The 18,050-nt window shown below is 37.5% G+C and overlaps 3 protein-coding genes and 1 long non-coding RNA gene across 4 annotated transcripts; 1 reads left to right on the top strand and 3 right to left on the bottom strand.

Moving 5' to 3' along the window:
• Positions 1-420: 420 nt before the first annotated feature.
• Positions 421-1,299, bottom strand: LOC149660971 (uncharacterized). The gene is made up of 2 exons (XM_089843633.1): positions 850-1,299; positions 421-693 (listed from the first exon to the last, which is right to left on the bottom strand). Exons 1-2 carry the CDS (start codon positions 1,297-1,299, stop codon positions 421-423), a joined length of 723 nt encoding a protein of 240 aa, XP_089699759.1.
• Positions 1,300-2,435: 1,136 nt separating this feature from the next.
• LOC149660970 (uncharacterized) lies at positions 2,436-6,194 on the bottom strand. The gene is made up of 3 exons (XM_089843631.1): positions 6,018-6,194; positions 3,061-5,938; positions 2,436-2,977 (listed from the first exon to the last, which is right to left on the bottom strand). Exons 1-3 carry the CDS (start codon positions 6,192-6,194, stop codon positions 2,436-2,438), a joined length of 3,597 nt encoding a protein of 1,198 aa, XP_089699757.1.
• A 7,941-nt stretch (positions 6,195-14,135) lies between these two features.
• Positions 14,136-15,240, bottom strand: LOC149660969 (uncharacterized). The gene is made up of 2 exons (XR_016369049.1): positions 15,104-15,240; positions 14,136-15,002 (listed from the first exon to the last, which is right to left on the bottom strand). It is a non-coding gene; the product is annotated as an uncharacterized LOC149660969 (long non-coding RNA).
• Positions 15,241-15,583: 343 nt separating this feature from the next.
• On the top strand, positions 15,584-16,138 carry LOC149660968 (uncharacterized). The gene is made up of 2 exons (XM_089843838.1): positions 15,584-15,781; positions 15,862-16,138. The coding sequence occupies exons 1-2, from the start codon at positions 15,584-15,586 to the stop codon at positions 15,967-15,969; spliced, it is 306 nt and encodes a 101-aa protein (XP_089699964.1). The 3' UTR covers positions 15,970-16,138.
• Positions 16,139-18,050: the final 1,912 nt, after the last annotated feature.

Below are 18,050 nucleotides of genomic sequence, written 5' to 3'. Positions count from 1 at the left end.
GCGTTGAAGCCGGCGTTGATTTCGGCGGTCTCGTTTCTCCATCCGTTGAAGAACACGCTTGTAGGTCAAAATAGCGAAATGCAAAATGTCGAAGGCACAATATCGACGGTCAAAATAGCGAAAACAACAACAGCGAAATGCAAAAATAGCGAAATATCATTATAGCGAGAACAAAGTTAGCGAATTACAATTACCTCAAAATCTTTAAGCGCTAAATACATTTTTAGCGAAATTAATAACAGCTAAATACCTTTACAACGAAATCCAATATAAAGTATAATAAAGATTCGAAAACTACCAAATTGAATGCAATTATTTTTATTGATTTCATGTTAGTTTACACATTGAAATTTTAAATAGTTTGACAAAAATGTATTTAAATTTGTAGTTTGAAGTTTTGGGCAATTACACGCAGAAATTCTAACTTATCCAGATTTTGAAGTTTGAAACAAGCCCTTCAACTCGAGTAGCCGTGTCCCTGTAGCGTTTCCTTTTCGCAGGGGGTTCGATTCCTGCGATGTACTGTACAATCTTCAATTCGTTTAGTTTTTGTTCTTTTTGTAAGGCTTTTACAAACGTCCACAAAGTTGGACGAGAGCAGGCCAAGGTCTCATTAAACACGCGGTGCCACCCCTCTACGTTGTTGTTTGTTCTTGGCAATCCAGCTTTAGACGCCTCATGGCAATTCCACAACTGAAAGGGAAAGGTTGGCTTGACTAACATAGAATAATTTTTGTTATCGTAAAAACCAATCCAAGTAGACTGAAAATATTCCAAGATAGGGGCCAGAATAATCGTATTTTCGACGTAAAATTACGAATTTATAAGTTCCTAATAGCATTCAATTACCATATTTTCGGGAACGTAGGCCAATGCACAAATCTTCCTAATTTTGAAGGCAAAGTTCGCATCATTTTGGTATTTCTCTCTCACGCTTTGAACTTGTTGAATTTTTCTCCAAAGGCATTGGAAAAAATGAAAAAAACAACCCCTTTGAAAGGCATCAGGAAAATTTGTTTCAAATGCCTCGATAGCAGCTTGTTCGAAATCCGTCATAACTGTTTCTGGCTTCATCAAAGGCTTTAAGCGTTTCAGTTCCACAAGAAACTTTTCATATGACTGTTGCTTTTTATCCCGCATGATGACAAACACGGCGGGAATGACCGTGTGGAACTTCAAGACATGGATGGTGTAAATTTGGTAGAATAATTGCGGCGTTGCTTTGAATGTTCCATCAGCGAACCAATGTAGGGAATTTTCCAGCACCCGCAAGTTGTCTTCAGTGGCAAAAATGATCATTCTTGATTGCGATGGACTGTTTCGCTTTCATAGCTTTATTCGCTTAATCCGTTAACTTTTAATTTTTGGGAGAGCTCAAATTTTTATAAGTGTTCCGACCGACTGAAAAATCGAAACCTTAAGTCCCCGTTCGTCGCGTAACTTATAAGAATCACTCCAATCAATAACAAAGTCACTCAGTTTTTTGCTTTAGACGAATTCAACGCTTTATTCAATTCCAATCAACTCAAATTCTTTTATTTCAACTGTTCCTTTACTTTAACTTTTCTTTTGTATTATTTTTTTCGTGGTATCTAAACCTTTTCCATTTCTTTTATTTCCGTGGTATCTAAACCTTTTCCTTATTTCCGTGGTATCTAAACCTTTTCCTTATTTCCATTATTATTTCCTTTCAATTTTCTAAGTTCCATTTTTAAATTATTATGTCCGAAGACTATAGCTCCTTGCCTTGGTCTGAGCTTCATTTCTTTTTATTTCTTATGCCCGACTAAGGACGTCTAGCTTCTTTGCTAGCCCATTCCAAAGTGATTATTCTTTTACGTCCAAGTCAGGACTCCTAGCTAGGTTTCAAAGTTCCATTTCAATTTTCAACCCCCATATTCAAAGTTGAGTTTATGTTTTTACCAATTTGCAATTTTGGCCAGAGCATCGGCCTTTACCCTTATTATTCTATCCCCTCATTTTCTCTTTTATTTATCTTAACTTTCACTTTTCACTAATGCACGTGCATGTCATATAATACCCTGAATCTTTGATCTGTCCTATCCAAGCTAACAAGTTTTATTACTTTGTTTTTCAAGCGAACCGATCCCTTCGGTCAAAGATTCTGTTTAAAGCAGTTATACTTATTTTTCTTACACAAATATCCGACTAAAGCTTTCTATACTGTTTTTGCAAGGAACGATAATAATCCAAGGTTTACAAAAAATATATAAAACACAAATGAATATAAACACAAATGAATACAAACTCAATAAACATGAATATTTTTGCGCGCGCGTGAATTAGGCCTAATTCTTTAAAACATTAAAAAAAAATGCACATCAATTCAAATTTCATACCCTTATTTTCAACACTCCCCCCCCTTGAACTACGTTTTAAGTAGTTCAAGAAAGAGAGTTGTCTTTCATCAAACTTTAAATTTCCAAATGATATAAAAGTTGAACGGGTCGACGTAGTCGATTACCGTTCGGCAGTCTTATCATACATGAACGTATGATTTCGTCCCTACCTCTCATTACTTGTTCTATTACAGCTAATTTCCACATTGCTCGGGGTTTCATAGCGTCTTCTACCAAAACAACATCATTTAATTTTAATTCTTTACTTGGTTCACCTTTCAATTGTGTTCGGTGATGAGCCGATCTCAACTCTAGCAAATAATTGGTTTTCCAACGGATCCAAAACCGATCCAAAACAGTTTGTCTGTATTTCAAGCGTTTAATAATTTCGCGTTTTGTTACCGTTGGCACATCTTCATTTGTAAACGTTTGTGATGGTAGAGTTGTCAGTCGTTTCCCCACTAGAAAATGAGCTGGCGTTAATGGCCTTGGCTCTCCTGGGTCTTCATAAATGTATGTGATAGGGCGGGAGTTTATTGTCGCTTCAATTTCAATGAGAAGAGTCTCTATTTCTTCGTATGTTAGGTGGGCTCTTCCTAGTATCTTGCGGAGGGTTCCTTAACGGAACGCACCATCCTTTCCCAAAATCCCCCCCACCAGGGAGCCCTGTCTGCTATGTATCTCCACTTTATTTTTAAACTTCCATAATACTCCATTGCTTCTGGACTTCTCATTTTTTCTTGCAAGATTTTTAGATCCGCGTCTGCGCGTTTAAAATTTGCCGCGTTATCGCTGTAAATTATTTTGACCACTCCTTTTCGCGCAATAAACCGTCGAAATGCCATAAGAAAGGCTTCTGTTGTGAGGTCCGTAACTAATTCTAGGTGGACAGCACGTGTTACTGCGCAGGTGAAAACTACGAAGTAACATTTTTTATCTGGTTTTGCATATATAGGACCACCGTGGTCTATGCCGCAAATTTCGAAGGGTGGAGCTGGGTTGATCCTTGCGTCCGGAAGTGGCGCCATTTCTGCTTTCATAGGCTTGGCTTTATATCGCTTGCATCTTGGGCATGAATAAATGACTTTATTCACTAATTGCCTAATCTTTGGTATCCAATAGTGTTCTCTAATTTCCGTCAATACTTCGCTTTTACCTGCATGTTTCAATCTTACGTGTGTTTGCCATCCAATTAAATATGATAGTTGATGAGTTCCTGACAATATCCATGGGTGTCGCTCCCGGTAAGTCATTTTGGCCGCGTCTAAGCGCCCTCCCACACACATGACCCCCTGTTTATCCAAAAACGGGTTCAGTGATGTGATACTTGATTTTCTCGATATTTCTTGTGCATTTTCCAAACTTTTTACTTCATCAAAAAAATCTTCTTTTTGCGCTTTCTTCACCCAAAACACTTCAGCATTCATTACTTCTTCCCCTGTCATCGGACCCTTTTTTCTTTCTTGTACCTTATTTCTTGTGTTATGGATGAAACGCATAATCCACGCCGTTATGTTTAGGACTTGGTTCAAACTGCTATACTTTTTCAAATTCAATAACCCTTCATATTTCTGTACCGGATTCATATAAGCGACTACTTCTTTCTTTTTTAACTCATCCTGTATTTCAACCGGCAATTCTTGGTTTTCTCCAAAATTATCCTCTTCATTTACTAGATCTATATGTTCTCTAAGCCAAGTTGGTCCATGTAACCAAAGATCGCTTGAGGCGATTTCTTCTAAAGACTTCCCTCGAGTTGGAAGGTCAGCGGGGTTTTCTTTGCCCGGACAATGATGCCATATTTCTGGTTCCGTTCGCGTATGTATTTCGCGCACTCTGTTTTGGACAAACTGTTTCCATCGGCCAGGAGATCCGCGGATCCATGCTAATACTATTTCCGAATCTGACCACATTATTACTTTTTGTGGCTTAATTGTCAACGTGTCCATTAATGTATTGTTCAATCGAGCGCCTATTAATGCACCCATCAGTTCTAGCCGTGGTATTGTTAATTTTTGATTCCCCAACGGGGTTACTCTTACTTTTGACGCGATCAGTATTGAATTAATTTCACCATTAGGATACATACATTTTAAATAGAACACTGTCGCATATGCACTTTCGCTTGCGTCTACGAAACCATGTAATTCTATTGCTTCTGGTTTCAAATCTAATTGATTTTTATAGAAAAACCTGGGTATTTCAAATTCTATCAATTTTGATAGTTCATTACACCAATCATTAAATTTTGTTTCTAAGTCTTTAGGTAAATCCTCATCCCAGTCTATTTTTCTAACCCACAGTTCTTGAAATATGAATTTTGCCCGGATTGTGAACGGGGCCAATAAACCCATAGGGTCAAAGATACGTGCGACAGCTCTCAGTACTCCTCTTTTAGTATTTTCTTTATTTATCATAAATTCCAAAAGTGACGTAACTTCATAAGACAAATTGTCTGTCATTTCATCCCATAACATCCCCAAAACCTTAGTATTTGTAGGATTAGGTAGACCTTTCTGTTCCTGACTTTTATCATGTGACCCCCACTTGGTTCTTATTTCTTTCGAATTACTTCTTATTTTTCTCAAATTCATTCCCGCTTCTGACAATATCTTGGTTGCATCATTGATTAATTGGTCTGCCTCATCGGGGTTATCCTTTGTCGTAACTAAATCATCAACATATCTATCTTTTTCTAAACTTTCACTTGCCGCGGGGTATTTTTCTTTTGTTTTCTCTAAGTGGTGTAAAATGGTCGCATTCAATAGGAAGGGCGAAGTGGTTACCCCAAAGGGGACTTTAGTCATTCGATACTCTACTAAATTTTGTTTTTGTGGGTGATCTAACCCCTCAATCCAAAGAAAACGCAAGGCGTTCCTGTCTTTCTCCGCGATCCCTATAGTGTGAAAGGCTTTGGCTATGTCCCCCGTTATTCCTACTTTTTTCTCCCTAAAGCGCACCAATATGCGAAAAAGGTCCGGCAGTAAATTTGATCCTGCCTCCAAACAATCATTTAGCGAGGGCATGCCTTTTGCGTGAGAAGACGCGTCCTGAACAATTCTTAACTTTGTTGTATCTCTTTCCTCCCTAAACACTCCCTGATGTGGTAAATAGTATAATGGTCCCTTTGGTGGGGGGTACTCAAACTTACTTGGGACTCTTTCAATTATTCCTGATTCTAGTTGCTCATGAATAACCTCATCATACGCTTTTAACTTAATTGGATTCGTTTCCAATTTTTTGATCAAATTCCAAGTTCGCCTTTTTGCTACCTCATAATTATCACCTAGAAATTGTACTTCCTTTTTCCAGGGTAAAGCTACTTCATATTGTCCATTTTTATATTCAATTTTTTCATTAAACTCTTTCAATACTTCATTTTCTTCAATTCCTTTTGCCGAATGAGCATTATCCAAAATGCCAATCGACTCATTATCCCAAAAGGCTTTCATTTGTTTCGACAACAAGTCTTCTTCACTAACCGAATCCACCGATACTTTCATAACAGCTATAGCATGAGCTCCCACTCTATTTTTTGTGTCTTCCCCCCCCATGCAGGGTCCATCCCAGTTTCGTATCTATCGCAACTAAAGATTCATTAATTCTCTCCACCTTCCCCTGCGCTATTTTCCAAAAATAATCAGCTCCAATTAAAACATCTATTTTATCATCCTTTTCTCTTTTCTTCTTTTCTCGAGTGTCAGACAATTGATAACCTCTTTCTTTTAATTCTTCCACTATATGACCTGATGGCACCGCCAAAATTGTACCTGATATGGACGGGGTTTCAAGCGCCGTTATCTCAACAAGTTCTTCAGTTTCACTATTTTTCATGATAAGCTTAAATCTACGTCTGTTGGAAACTATGGGTGTTTCTCGTTCGAAAGGAAATACATTCAGGGTCTCGTCGCCTATTTCTTCTAACTTTAACTGATTTACGATTTCTTCTCTTACAAAGCATCTGTGGCTTCCCCCATCGAGTAAACACCGCACATTAGCGTGTACGTTTTTAAAAATGGGGGGATTATGACCGGGGGTCTTTTGTCTTGGGGGTATTTAGTCCGTATACCGGTTTTTAGGACAATGAATCAACGCAATGCGACTAATATATTTTTTATCTTGAAATATTGAGTTTATAGAATTTTCTTTTTTATTAGTGAAAGATTTTTGAAGGCACTGTTTTAGATATGCACGATTCCACTCAATGGTTGTAATAAAAAATTAAACTGGCCGCAAAAAAAAATTATCTATGAATGCTTAAAAAATAAATAATCTTAACACAACAAACCTTACCAAAAATAAAACTAAAAATGCATTCCCATAATTCCTTACCAATTTTTCACATTCTAAGGTTATATTTAAATGTATTTACAATTCCACCTAACATAACCTAACCAAACCTGATTTAACACGAATAAATATATTGTAAAATTGAAAGGCATTAATGAATGTCAGTGACGCAAGCAACTGCTAACTTTTAGGTAATATTTATGATGTATTTGTACGCTCTTTATTGAATATAGGACATAATCCCCCCGCCCCATCAGAGAAGAAATGGACATAATCCCTCACGTAGGCGACAAAACCCCCCGGACAATTTCCCCCGAATGGATGTCGAGGACAAATTCCCCGCGGCCCCAGGTCAAATTCCCCCCAAACTGTGATGGATAGGCAGGGAAATCTCTATTATAGTAAGTATATAAAATAAAGCACAATATTATGGAAAAAAGAGTAATGTTATATCGGAAGTAAATACAAAATGTAAATTTTTGGAAAAGGCATGTTAATGTGGGAAGTCAATGAAGAAGAACAACAATATTTTGGAATAGGCGTAAAATTTTAAAGTTATTTATAAAATATTACTAACCTAACTCTAGCCTAACCTAATACAACCTATCCTAACCTAACCTAACCAAACCTAACCTAATCCAACCCAACCCAACCCGAATAAACTTAAAATATTGACAAACTGAACGTAAATATTGCATGTCATTGACACCACCAATTAACCAATCCAAAGCAAAAATTGTTTCTTATTTGCAAATTTTCACCATATTTACGCTAATAACTTTTACGTAAACCTATTTTTGCCCTAGAACTGAATGAAAGTCACAAATCAATTAGAAATAAGTCAAATTTAATTATAATAATTTTTATTTACCTGCGGAGAATGGAACCCACCATCCCTCACTCCGCTGTTCAACGCCTTATCCACTACGCCACCAGATCCCTGACACTGCTAGTGTTTTAGATAATTTTGATATTGTATTTTTTACGACCTTTTTATTAAACACTGTCGGGGGGGATTATGACCGGAGGATTTTGTCTAGAGCGTGGAGGGATTTTGTACTCTTTCCTCGGATGGGGGGAAAAATGACTGGGGGATTTTGTCATGAGAGAGCGGGGATTTTGTACGTTTTCAAAAATGGGGAATTATGACCGGGGGTCTTTTGTCTTGGGGGTATTTAGTCCGTATACGCTCTTTTTTGCATTCCCTGGTCGGTGTTTTATCTTTTAGTATGGAGTGCGTATGCATTGTAAAAAATATTTTAAGGTAACGTAAGAAATTCGCTATTGTTGTTCTCTCCAATATTTCATTTCGTTGTTGTTGTTCTCGATATTGTTAAACTTCGCTAGCCTTGCTATCGCTATTATTGCATTTAACAGTTGTTGTTCTCGCTATTATTGCATTTCGCTATTGTTTGTTTAGACGAAATGAACACGCTATTTTAGCATTCGACATTTTATTTACGATATTTTGACCTGATACCGTTAAACAGTGCTAAAATAATTACCCGTAATCCTTACTTCAATAAATTTATTTATGTTATAAATGTAATAGTGTGAGACAAAGAGAAACGAAACATTAAAATTGCCAAAATGATTACCCGTAAGACCATTCTAAAACAACCATAGCTTTAGAAGCTCCGCCGAAATGCGTTGCATCCAACACGATTTGGGTCCGGTACACAAAGTTTGAAGTGCAGCGAGAGATTCTCGATGGTCGCTTGTGGTAGTATATGTCGTGGAATTAACGGACGACAACGCCTTGCGAACCGACCGACCCCGGGTCATAATGGTGCAATCGAGGTCAGAATCTGCGATATTGGAGATAACTGAAGCGGATAGAGAGGGTCGTCGAGGCATAGCAGTGGTTGCAAGGTTGGCTTCCTGTATAAAGGATAATCCAAAAAGTTTCTACAATTACATAAATCGATTTTGAAAATGCCGTCACAAAATTACGCAGATAACTCGTTCTGATGGCTCTCAAACCACTACTATTCGGGACTCGGCTGATGCTTTAAATGAGTTCTTCGTATCGGTGGTTTCGGATTCTGGTCACCGTTCTTGTCCCTAGTTTGTCGACCGCACTATGCTTCCTTCTACTACTACCCGTACTCTTGCCCATTTTGATTGTCCACCTGAAGCTATTTTCGTCGAACTGCATCAATTACCTACGAATAAGTCTCCTGGTTCAGACGGTATTCACCCTCTTCTCCTACGGCGTCTCGCACTTGAATTACTGGCACCAGTTCATCAGCTATTAAATCATTCCTTCTCTACGTGCACTCTCCCGGACCAGTGGAAAGAAGCCAACATCACACCTTTACATAAGAATGGATTGCGTAATGATCCCTCGAACTACAGACCGATTAGTGTGCTGAATCACATTCCTAAAATTTCCGAACGACTTGTCCACATTCAGTTGCGTGCTCATCTCGAAGCCATCAACTTCTTCAGCCTGGCTCAACATGGGTTTCTTCCTCGGAAGTCATGCATCACCAATTTGCTCGTTGCCACCACTACGTGGAGGAAATGGCTAGACGATGGTTCGGGTGTTGACATTATATATTTGGACTTTTCAAAGGCTTTCGACACTGTCTCTCATACTGGTTTGCTGCATACATTGGAATTAGCGGGCGTCACTGGAGACGCTTTGGAATGGTTGAGGTCGTACCTATGCGGTCGTACAAAGCGAGTGGTTCTCCACGGCGAAATGTCTTCTTTGGGTGCTGTGAAGCGCGGGGTTCCACAAGGTTCCATTCTTGGGCCCCTATTATTCAACATCTACATCAACTCGCTTCCATGTGTCGTGCGACATGCTTTTGTCCATTTATTCGTGGACGACACTAAGTTATCCTTTCGCATTCGCAATATGGCCTCCTACAAGATGATTTGGACGCTGTTGCGAATTGGGCACTTGATCACGATATGCGCTTCAATGCCAGTAAGTGTGCGGTTCTTCATCTTGGTCGTCATAACCCGAACAACGTATACCTCATAAATTCTACCCCAATTCGTTCGATCGCGACGGAAGAGGATCTAGGGGTTCTTGTAGACACGAAGTTGAAATTTTAAAGCCAATCCAACAAAGTCTGCAAGCGTCTCAAATCCACCACTGGACTGGTTCGACGAAATATACACCATCGATCGGAGATACTTATTCGTGGGTTATATAACTCTCTGGTTATTCCGATACTCGACTATGCATCGCCGATTTAGACACCATCTCTCTTAGGTGATGCCAAGATCCTGCAAAAGGCTCAAAATGCTTTTTCGAAGCTTCCGCAACGCCTATCTAGACTTCCCGCACCCGATCGCCTAACTGCATTGCGGATTCAATCAGTTTCTTTAAGATATCGCGTGAACAACCTATGCCTTTTACACTACTTTTTCCACGGCCGCCTCGATTTGGAGACAAGTGAATTTTTCACCAAACCCACCACCATCACCCGTGGTCACGCCCTCAAAATAATCAAGCCTCTCGTTAAATCAAATTTCCCCTCAATCATGTCACCTTCACTGCCATTCATGACTGGAATAATCTACCATCTAATTTAGCTCAAATTCAAAATCGTCATACGTTTCGTCAAAAACTTTCTATTCTTTATAGTTCATCTTCTTAAAATTTTTGTTCTCCCACTCCCTCTCCTTTTTTTGCTACTTAAATACATGATTTTTCATTCATAAGTTTTTTTCCTATTTGCATAGAAGCCTAGACATAAAAAAGGCTTAGCGAATATGTATACTTCATTAAATAAATAAATAAAATGACTACACACTAGTAACCCTTAATAGAAGAACATAAAGTTTTAGTGATTACCCCCTCGATGATCGAGTTACCATTAGCAGTGCTAAAACGATAGCGTGCTTAACGTTCAATTAATACACGTACAGAAAGTTTTAGTTTACAACACAGACTTATGCTGACGTATAATTTTCGCATCTTATAAATTTCTAAAATGAACTTATGGCCAGAAGCGCTAGAAAGAGAAAGAATTCGGTAAAACACCCAATAATTGTAATATTCCGGTGCCTTAGGACCATTTTAAAAATATCGTCAGTAAATACTTGCTTTGCTTTCAAAATTTCACTCGATTTCCTCGAATGTTGAAATTGGGGATAGGGGATTGTGATGAAAAGCGTAAAATCCTTATTGTCGACGGGTTACAGAAAATATAAAGGGAGTAGGAAACCTTCCATTTAAATTAAGGCAATAAAATAACGCGCTCTCTCGCTTTAAATATATCGAGCAAACGTAAAACTCAACTCCAATTTACTCTCCCTTCAATGACGAACGAAAAATTTTATACTGCCAAACGCGGTACCAACAACAACAGGCCAGGTCAAACTTATACCCACATCGTAGATGTTCATCATACGGTAAGGTTAAAAGTGGAATATGATACTAATGAGGGTTTCTTAAATAAGGTCTTTCATTTTCATTAATGTTTTAATATTAAAGTCAATCCGAACAGTAAAAAAATATTGAAAACTTAATTGTTAAACATTTTTTAAAGATGATATTATTGAAAGAATATATTTTTATCCGTTCAAAAAAATTAACAAAGAAATTCGTAATCAGGGAGTTTTGTACCATTATAAAACAATGCTAAACATGTTAGGCGACACTCTTGGAGTGGCGTCGCTAGGCCTTTTATGGCGGCTATAGCGCCCCCAAATTTCAAAGTTAGCCCCCTCAAAATAATCCGCACACAAACTTCTAAATCGTCGACTTTAGTTACAGTTAGAGAAATTTCCGCTTCAAAAACGTCGTTAGTGTCAAACTGTTCCAAGTTCTCGCACTTCCTGACCATTTCGGAGCCGAAACTGATGCAGATGACAGCTTAAAAGGTCATGATCTCGATCTGTCCCAAAGAGTCTGGAAAAAGCACACTTCCTCTGGCCCAAAACCAGTTTATTAATTGCTTGGACTAGTTTTTTAATTCAAAAAGTGGGGGTTACTGGTCCTCAGAACCAGTTTATTAATTGGAAATCTATAGGAGAGCAAAGGTGGGGAATAGTCCTGAGACCAGTTTATTATTTAGGACACTAGGGTGGTCACTGGTCCAAAGGACTAGTTTAAAAAATATCCTTATTTCCCAGACTGGTCCCAAACATTCGCATAACCAATGAGACGCGAGGAAGGAGGAGCAGGCGGTTTAAAGGTTTTTGGCGCTTCCCCTCACAGTCAATCAGATATTTGTGTGGGGTATATGGCCTCTTAAAGATTCCAAGTAGTTAATCTATGTATTCCTGGTAGTGGGGACTAAAAGAAAACGAAAACTAAACTTATAAAAGGCGATTGAAATTCTTTCAACCACAATTGTCTCATAGTCAATTATACAAAAACGAGTTTTGCTTCGCAGTCCTTAAAAAACTGCATTTATACACAATCCGCGACACTTTTTCAAACCCACAAAGGACCAGAAACTAGAAATTATTATATGTATTGCAATTTGAAATGAAGTTTAATCGTTATGAGAAATTTGCTTTTAATTGCGTAGTTCAAACATTTGTTATGATTAGAAATTTTACAACAAAAACGGGTATAAATGCGGCGTTTCGGAACAAAAAGCTAAATCAAGGACGATTATGACTCGAGTTTGAATTGAAGTTTAAAACTTATACAAGATGTAACAACACACATATGAACATCTTTTCTGAATGTATGATAAATGTTAGAAATACGACACTGCTTTTGAAACCACAATTCACAATGAGGGACCTCATTTTAGGAGTAGTAAAGTAAAGCGATATTTTACTCGAAATAAGTGTTCTTCTTATCTGTTCCACACTGAATTAAAATGCTAAAAGCTCATTTTGTATTTTTTCGCCTTAATTATTTGACAGGGATAAGTTTTTACAAGAACAGATTCTATATAATTGCATACGTGAAAATCTAAGCTCCCTTTATCAAACGCCGCATTTATACCCGTTTTTGTTGTAAAATTTCGAATCATAACAAATGTTTGAACTACGCAATTAAAAGCAAATTTCTCATAACGATTAAACTTCATTTCAAATTGCAATACATATAATAATTTCTAGTTTCTGGCCCTTTGTGGGTTTGGAAAAGTGTCGCGGATTGTGTATAAATGCAGTTTTTTAAGGACTGCGAGGCAAGAAACGTTTTTGTATAATATCTGTCCCTTTTTGGAGAGAAACGTTATTTGGGAATAAATTAGTTCTGGAATAGTCGAACTCAATCGTCCAATTTTTTAAGACTAATAGGGACTTGGCAATTCGGGCTTAACTCCGCCCCCAGCGCCATTATGGTATGTTTTTTAACAGAATGAAAGCTATATAAGCCCCTCCTCCTGGTATGTTTTTAGCACTAGTGGAAGGTAGCCTGACGTTGCATGACGTAGTACTGCCAAGTCCCTATTATATAATATTTCATGAAATCGTAACTTACATTTGGAAATTGGAAGGGTCGGACAATACAATGCACCGTATAAAACACACTATGCTAAATATTCGTTGAAACCATGTGAAAATTATAAAAATTCCCCAACTATTTCTTTGTGATCATTTAAAGTTAGGCTCAGAAAGACAAAAAATAGGCCCAAAAAGTTTAAAAAAAAATCACGTGAACTTAATTAGAGAATTAAAATGGATTTATCCACAGATCCCGGGTTTCGGCACCATGAAGTAACTCTGTTTCCTCTTTCTCTATACTTTAGTAATCTTACTTTAATTTAAACTTCCCTATTTTAACTCTAGCTTAATTACTAGGACTCTGGTATGGACCTGTAAAATAAATCCAACTCTTTCTTTAACAAGTAACAACATTTATTTCAAAAATTAACTGTTCAGAGAGATTGTATTTTAACAATTTCAATCATTCTTTTTTCTTAAAGAGCTCTCCGATTTTTCTCCGCTTCCATTCTCTCTCTGATTTCGCCCTGGCTCTATTAATACATTCATTTTCTTTTTATACTCTTTTTTTAACATCTCTTGACATCAACCATACACTTTTAAATAAAAGGTCAATTAAAACAATCATTTTTAGCATCTCTTAACTACTACACATGTATTTTGATCGGTTTAAGGTTCAACAAATTTTATTCTTATTATTCTCTCAAACTCTTCACTTTAAGAAATCCTTAAAAGATTAAATATTTTCTAGACTTGCACTAAAACTGCGTTGTCACAATTGCCTCCTAATCGAGCTATGGTTTTCTTCAGAGCATTGGAACTTTTGAGATTACCAACGAATACTATTTTAGCATCGTCAAATGGTTGTGGCTTTATCTTGATACCCGAGGTTGATGGCAAATTTTTTGGTGTACTTGGGCTCCAAGTACACCAAAAATTTTGCCATCAACCTCGAGAAAGCCACAACCATTGGACAATGCTAAAATAGTGTTAGTTGGTAATCTCAATAGTTCCAAAGATGCTCTGAAGAAAACCATAGCGAGATTAGGAGGCAATGTTGTCTCTCAAATTGACACAACTACAGCTTGCGTTATTAGTACCAAGGAACGCAGTTTGTAGGAAAGTAACGGTCTCGCTTTTTGTATTTGTAGCTGTTTAAGAATGGATATTCCTCTTTTAGGTCATCTGGAATCTGGAAAGGCTTTCTTGCTGGTAGTTTTGTTACATTCGCTCGCATTTCCAGTACAGTGATAACCATCATTTGAGAAAACAAATTGTCCACTGTCACATTCTGTGCAAGGTTCAAGAGATCCAAACGTCATGATATCGGAAAGTCTATCTAGAATTTCGCTGTTTCCTGTAGCAATTTTTTCCTCGTTATATTCTAAAAGTTCCACCATTACTTTTTTTTTTAAGATTTTTTTCAAGCGCGTCACGATGTTTATAAATTAACTGAGACTGTTCCTTAAGAATTTTCTTCTCGCCCAGATCTTCTTTAGGGACTTCCTCTTTCTTTATCTTCTTTAGTGGAGTCACTTCTATTTTCTTTATTTTTTTCTTTGATGGCGCCTTTTGATCTTCAACACCGAGTTTCTTAAATCCTGGTATTTTAAAATCATCTTCAAAAAACTCCAAAGTTTCTCTCGCTTGTACAAAGCAATCAACATGATACCACGCTGGATATGGACCAAATCGTCTAGCTTTTTCACTCTGTCTGTCAAGATTTAAAATGTGAACTTGATCTTTTACGATTGTTTCTTCACAACCTCTATAAGATGACCGATTACTTTAGGCATATTCAGTTGAGAAGTCTTGAATTTCATTGGAGGAGCTTTTTCTCTTCGTTCCTTTAGATGGGGTATTGCTTGAAGCAGCAGGTGCTGCTTGAGACCCACTCGAAATTTCACTCCTTATTTTCTCTTGATCTTCCCAACGTAAAGCCTCAAAGTGTGAGATGTCAGCCTCAGTTGACACTTTAAACTTTGAGAAAAAGCACCGAAAATGGTACCAATTTGGAACCAGTTTCCACAATAAGAAATTAATCTCACTCGCGTCATCAGATGCTCAATTTTGATATTTACCTTTCTATCAAAAGCTAATGGCTGAATAATTGCCCCCATTCTTAGCTTATCCTTAGCTATGCTGCTTTCACAGCTTTTGCATGATGACCTGTCACTTGTGGCATATTCGGTACACTACGGTAGACCTCGATCCATCTCTAAATCATACAAAGAGGTTTGAATAAGTTAGCACAGCTTGATTATTTGGTTTACTTTTCTGGTTAATGATGTTTTTAAAAACCAAAACGTTATGTATAAAAGCAGAGAAGCAGTTTCGAAGTAAGAGATGGGAAAATAAATACAAACTGGTCTAAAAATAGTCTGATTTTATCTCTGGAGTATATATGAATGATAAAAAATATGGTATTTTTGAGAGGGTCTTACGTAATGCTAGTCCAATGAAAGAACCCATGTTTTGGTCCCTTGGTCACTATAAAGTTGAAGAAACTAACAGAAAATTTAGCACTAAGATCATAGAGCGTGTGTCTATATTCCCGACCCATGTTACCACCGGGCGTCCTTGCGTGCCAAGAACCAGGAACAATAACCCCGGGGTCAACCTATGCCGCGTACGCTTGTATACCCTCTAAGGACGGGACCATTGTTTCCAGGGTTTACGGTAAAGGTCGACACGAAATGAAAACATTCCAAGAGGAATTAAAACCGGGACAGGATGGGTATAACGACTACTACAGCGGGGTAAGTAATCTAAGCGTTGGTCCCTCGAAAAACCATCACCAATTTAAAAAAAAATATATTGTTTCTTACTTTAATTGCAGCAAATTCCAAAAAGTCGAATCCTTACGATCCCAAACAGTAACGACAATTATCAAATAAGGCTGTGCCAAAAACCTAAGGAAAAAATAATAAAAATAAAACCAAATTAATTCAATATGCTTACAAGTATTTATTTCTACACAATGATATAAATGTAAGATTTTTTAGGCGTTGTTGTTAATTCCATTTAAAGAATTGTTTTTCAATTAAGCCTAGCAATTCATTCCTCATGACATGAACTCAAAGATGCTCAAATTTTGTATTGTTTTAAACGGTAGAAAAAAAATAAACACAACACATTTTGTAAAAAATTTCACACCATAATTTTTAAGTTTACGATAATACTACGCTCTTTCAAAAATTCGTGAATGCCATTTATTAAATTAGAATCTAATTTTTCGAGGATTTTAAATTTTGTTAAATTAATTTTAAATGATGTATTTATTATTTTAATTTGTGGTGTATATATAAAAATAACAAGCCAAGCATTTCCTTAGTAATACCACGGAGCTTCTATTAACAGGGAGAGGAAACTTCCTTCCCCTCAAGTACTGTAAAGGCCCTTAGGAAACGTAGACACTATTTGTCCATAAAAAGGGGCACATTTTCAATCCCCCCCTCGGTTTTCACTGGTAAAAAATTGGAGCCTAAGTAAACAACAAAGATGGCCGCCTTCACTCGTTCGTAGAAAGACATAAGCCTCGGACTTTTTAATGTTTAATTGCTATAATAATTGGTACAATTTTAAAAATTAAAATGGATTGCGATTACAATCAGTTAGTTTGTAAAAAGGGGAAGAAGAAGAAATGTGTTTGCGGAAGCTGTAGAAGCGATTCACGATATAAATCGTCCTTTTATGGCCAGGAATTAAAGTTTATAGTCCGTACCTTTTTAGTCTTAGCAGGGAGAGAGGCTTTTGTCTCCATTTGTATAGTCACAAAACCTTTATTTTCAACATAATCACGAAGCTTAATATAATCTGGATTTGTTCAGAGCACAACGGAGCTACACGACCACGTTCAACGTCTTCAAACTTTCAACGGCGGTCGCGTAAGCCTTGTCTACAAGCAGGCGTCGCGTTCCTCCACGGAGCTTCTATTAACAGGGAGAGGAAACTTCCTTCCCCTCAAGTACTGTAAAGGCCCTTAGGAAACGTAGACACTATTTGTCCATAAAAAGGGGCACATTTTCAATCCCCCCCTCGGTTTTCACTGGTAAAAAATTGGAGCCTAAGTAAACAACAAAGATGGCCGCCTTCACTCGTTCGTAGAAAGACATAAGCCTCGGACTTTTTAATGTTTAATTGCTATAATAATTGGTACAATTTTAAAAATTAAAATGGATTGCGATTACAATCAGTTAGTTTGTAAAAAGGGGAAGAAGAAGAAATGTGTTTGCGGAAGCTGTAGAAGCGATTCACGATATAAATCGTCCTTTTATGGCCAGGAATTAAAGTTTATAGTCCGTACCTTTTTAGTATTAGCAGGGAGAGAGGCTTTTGTCTCCATTTGTATAGTCACAAAACCTTTATTTTCAACATAATCACGAAGCTTAATATAATCTGGATTTGTTCAGAGCACAACGGAGCTACACGACCACGTTCAACGTCTTCAAACTTTCAACGGCGGTCGCGTAAGCCTTGTCTACAAGCAGGCGTCGCGTTCCTCCACGGAGCTTCTATTAACAGGGAGAGGAAACTTCCTTCCCCTCAAGTACTGTAAAGGCCCTTAGGAAACGTAGACACTATTTGTCCATAAAAAGGGGCACATTTTCAATCCCCCCCTCGGTTTTCACTGGTAAAAAATTGGAGCCTAAGTAAACAACAAAGATGGCCGCCTTCACTCGTTCGTAGAAAGACATAAGCCTCGGACTTTTTAATGTTTAATTGCTATAATAATTGGTACAATTTTAAAAATTAAAATGGATTGCGATTACAATCAGTTAGTTTGTAAAAAGGGGAAGAAGAAGAAATGTGTTTGCGGAAGCTGTAGAAGCGATTCACGATATAAATCGTCCTTTTATGGCCAGGAATTAAAGTTTATAGTCCGTACCTTTTTAGTCTTAGCAGGGAGAGAGGCTTTTGTCTCCATTTGTATAGTCACAAAACCTTTATTTTCAACATAATCACGAAGCTTAATATAATCTGGATTTGTTCAGAGCACAACGGAGCTACACGACCACGTTCAACGTC

The sequence above is a fragment of the Phalangium opilio genome, unplaced genomic scaffold, assembly GCF_054372755.1.
Source record: "Phalangium opilio isolate 3A_F unplaced genomic scaffold, DU_Popi_V2 ptg000070l_1, whole genome shotgun sequence".
In the NCBI taxonomy this organism is placed as follows: domain Eukaryota; kingdom Metazoa; phylum Arthropoda; class Arachnida; order Opiliones; family Phalangiidae; genus Phalangium; species Phalangium opilio.
Note: the sequence above shows the minus strand (reverse complement) of the source record. Positions and strands in the feature narration are given on the sequence as shown.

Bases quoted from the DNA above. Each gene is read 5' to 3' on its own strand.
- LOC149660971 (XM_089843633.1), bottom strand. From the start codon at position 1,299: ATGATCATTTTTGCCACTGAAGACAACTTGCGGGTGCTGGAAAATTCC. The intron at 694-849 runs GTAATTGAATGC...TTTCCCTTTCAG, and splicing joins CCTACGTTCCCGAAAATATG to TTGTGGAATTGCCATGAGGC.
- LOC149660970 (XM_089843631.1), bottom strand. From the start codon at position 6,194: ATGAAAAATAGTGAAACTGAAGAACTTGTTGAGATAACGGCGCTTGAA. The intron at 5,939-6,017 runs GTTTTAATTGGA...TAGTTGCGATAG, and splicing joins AAAAGGATGATAAAATAGAT to ATACGAAACTGGGATGGACC. The intron at 2,978-3,060 runs GTTTAAAAATAA...CGTTCCGTTAAG, and splicing joins AGCAATGGAGTATTATGGAA to GAACCCTCCGCAAGATACTA.
- LOC149660968 (XM_089843838.1), top strand. From the start codon at position 15,584: ATGTTACCACCGGGCGTCCTTGCGTGCCAAGAACCAGGAACAATAACC. The intron at 15,782-15,861 runs GTAAGTAATCTA...CTTTAATTGCAG, and splicing joins ATAACGACTACTACAGCGGG to CAAATTCCAAAAAGTCGAAT.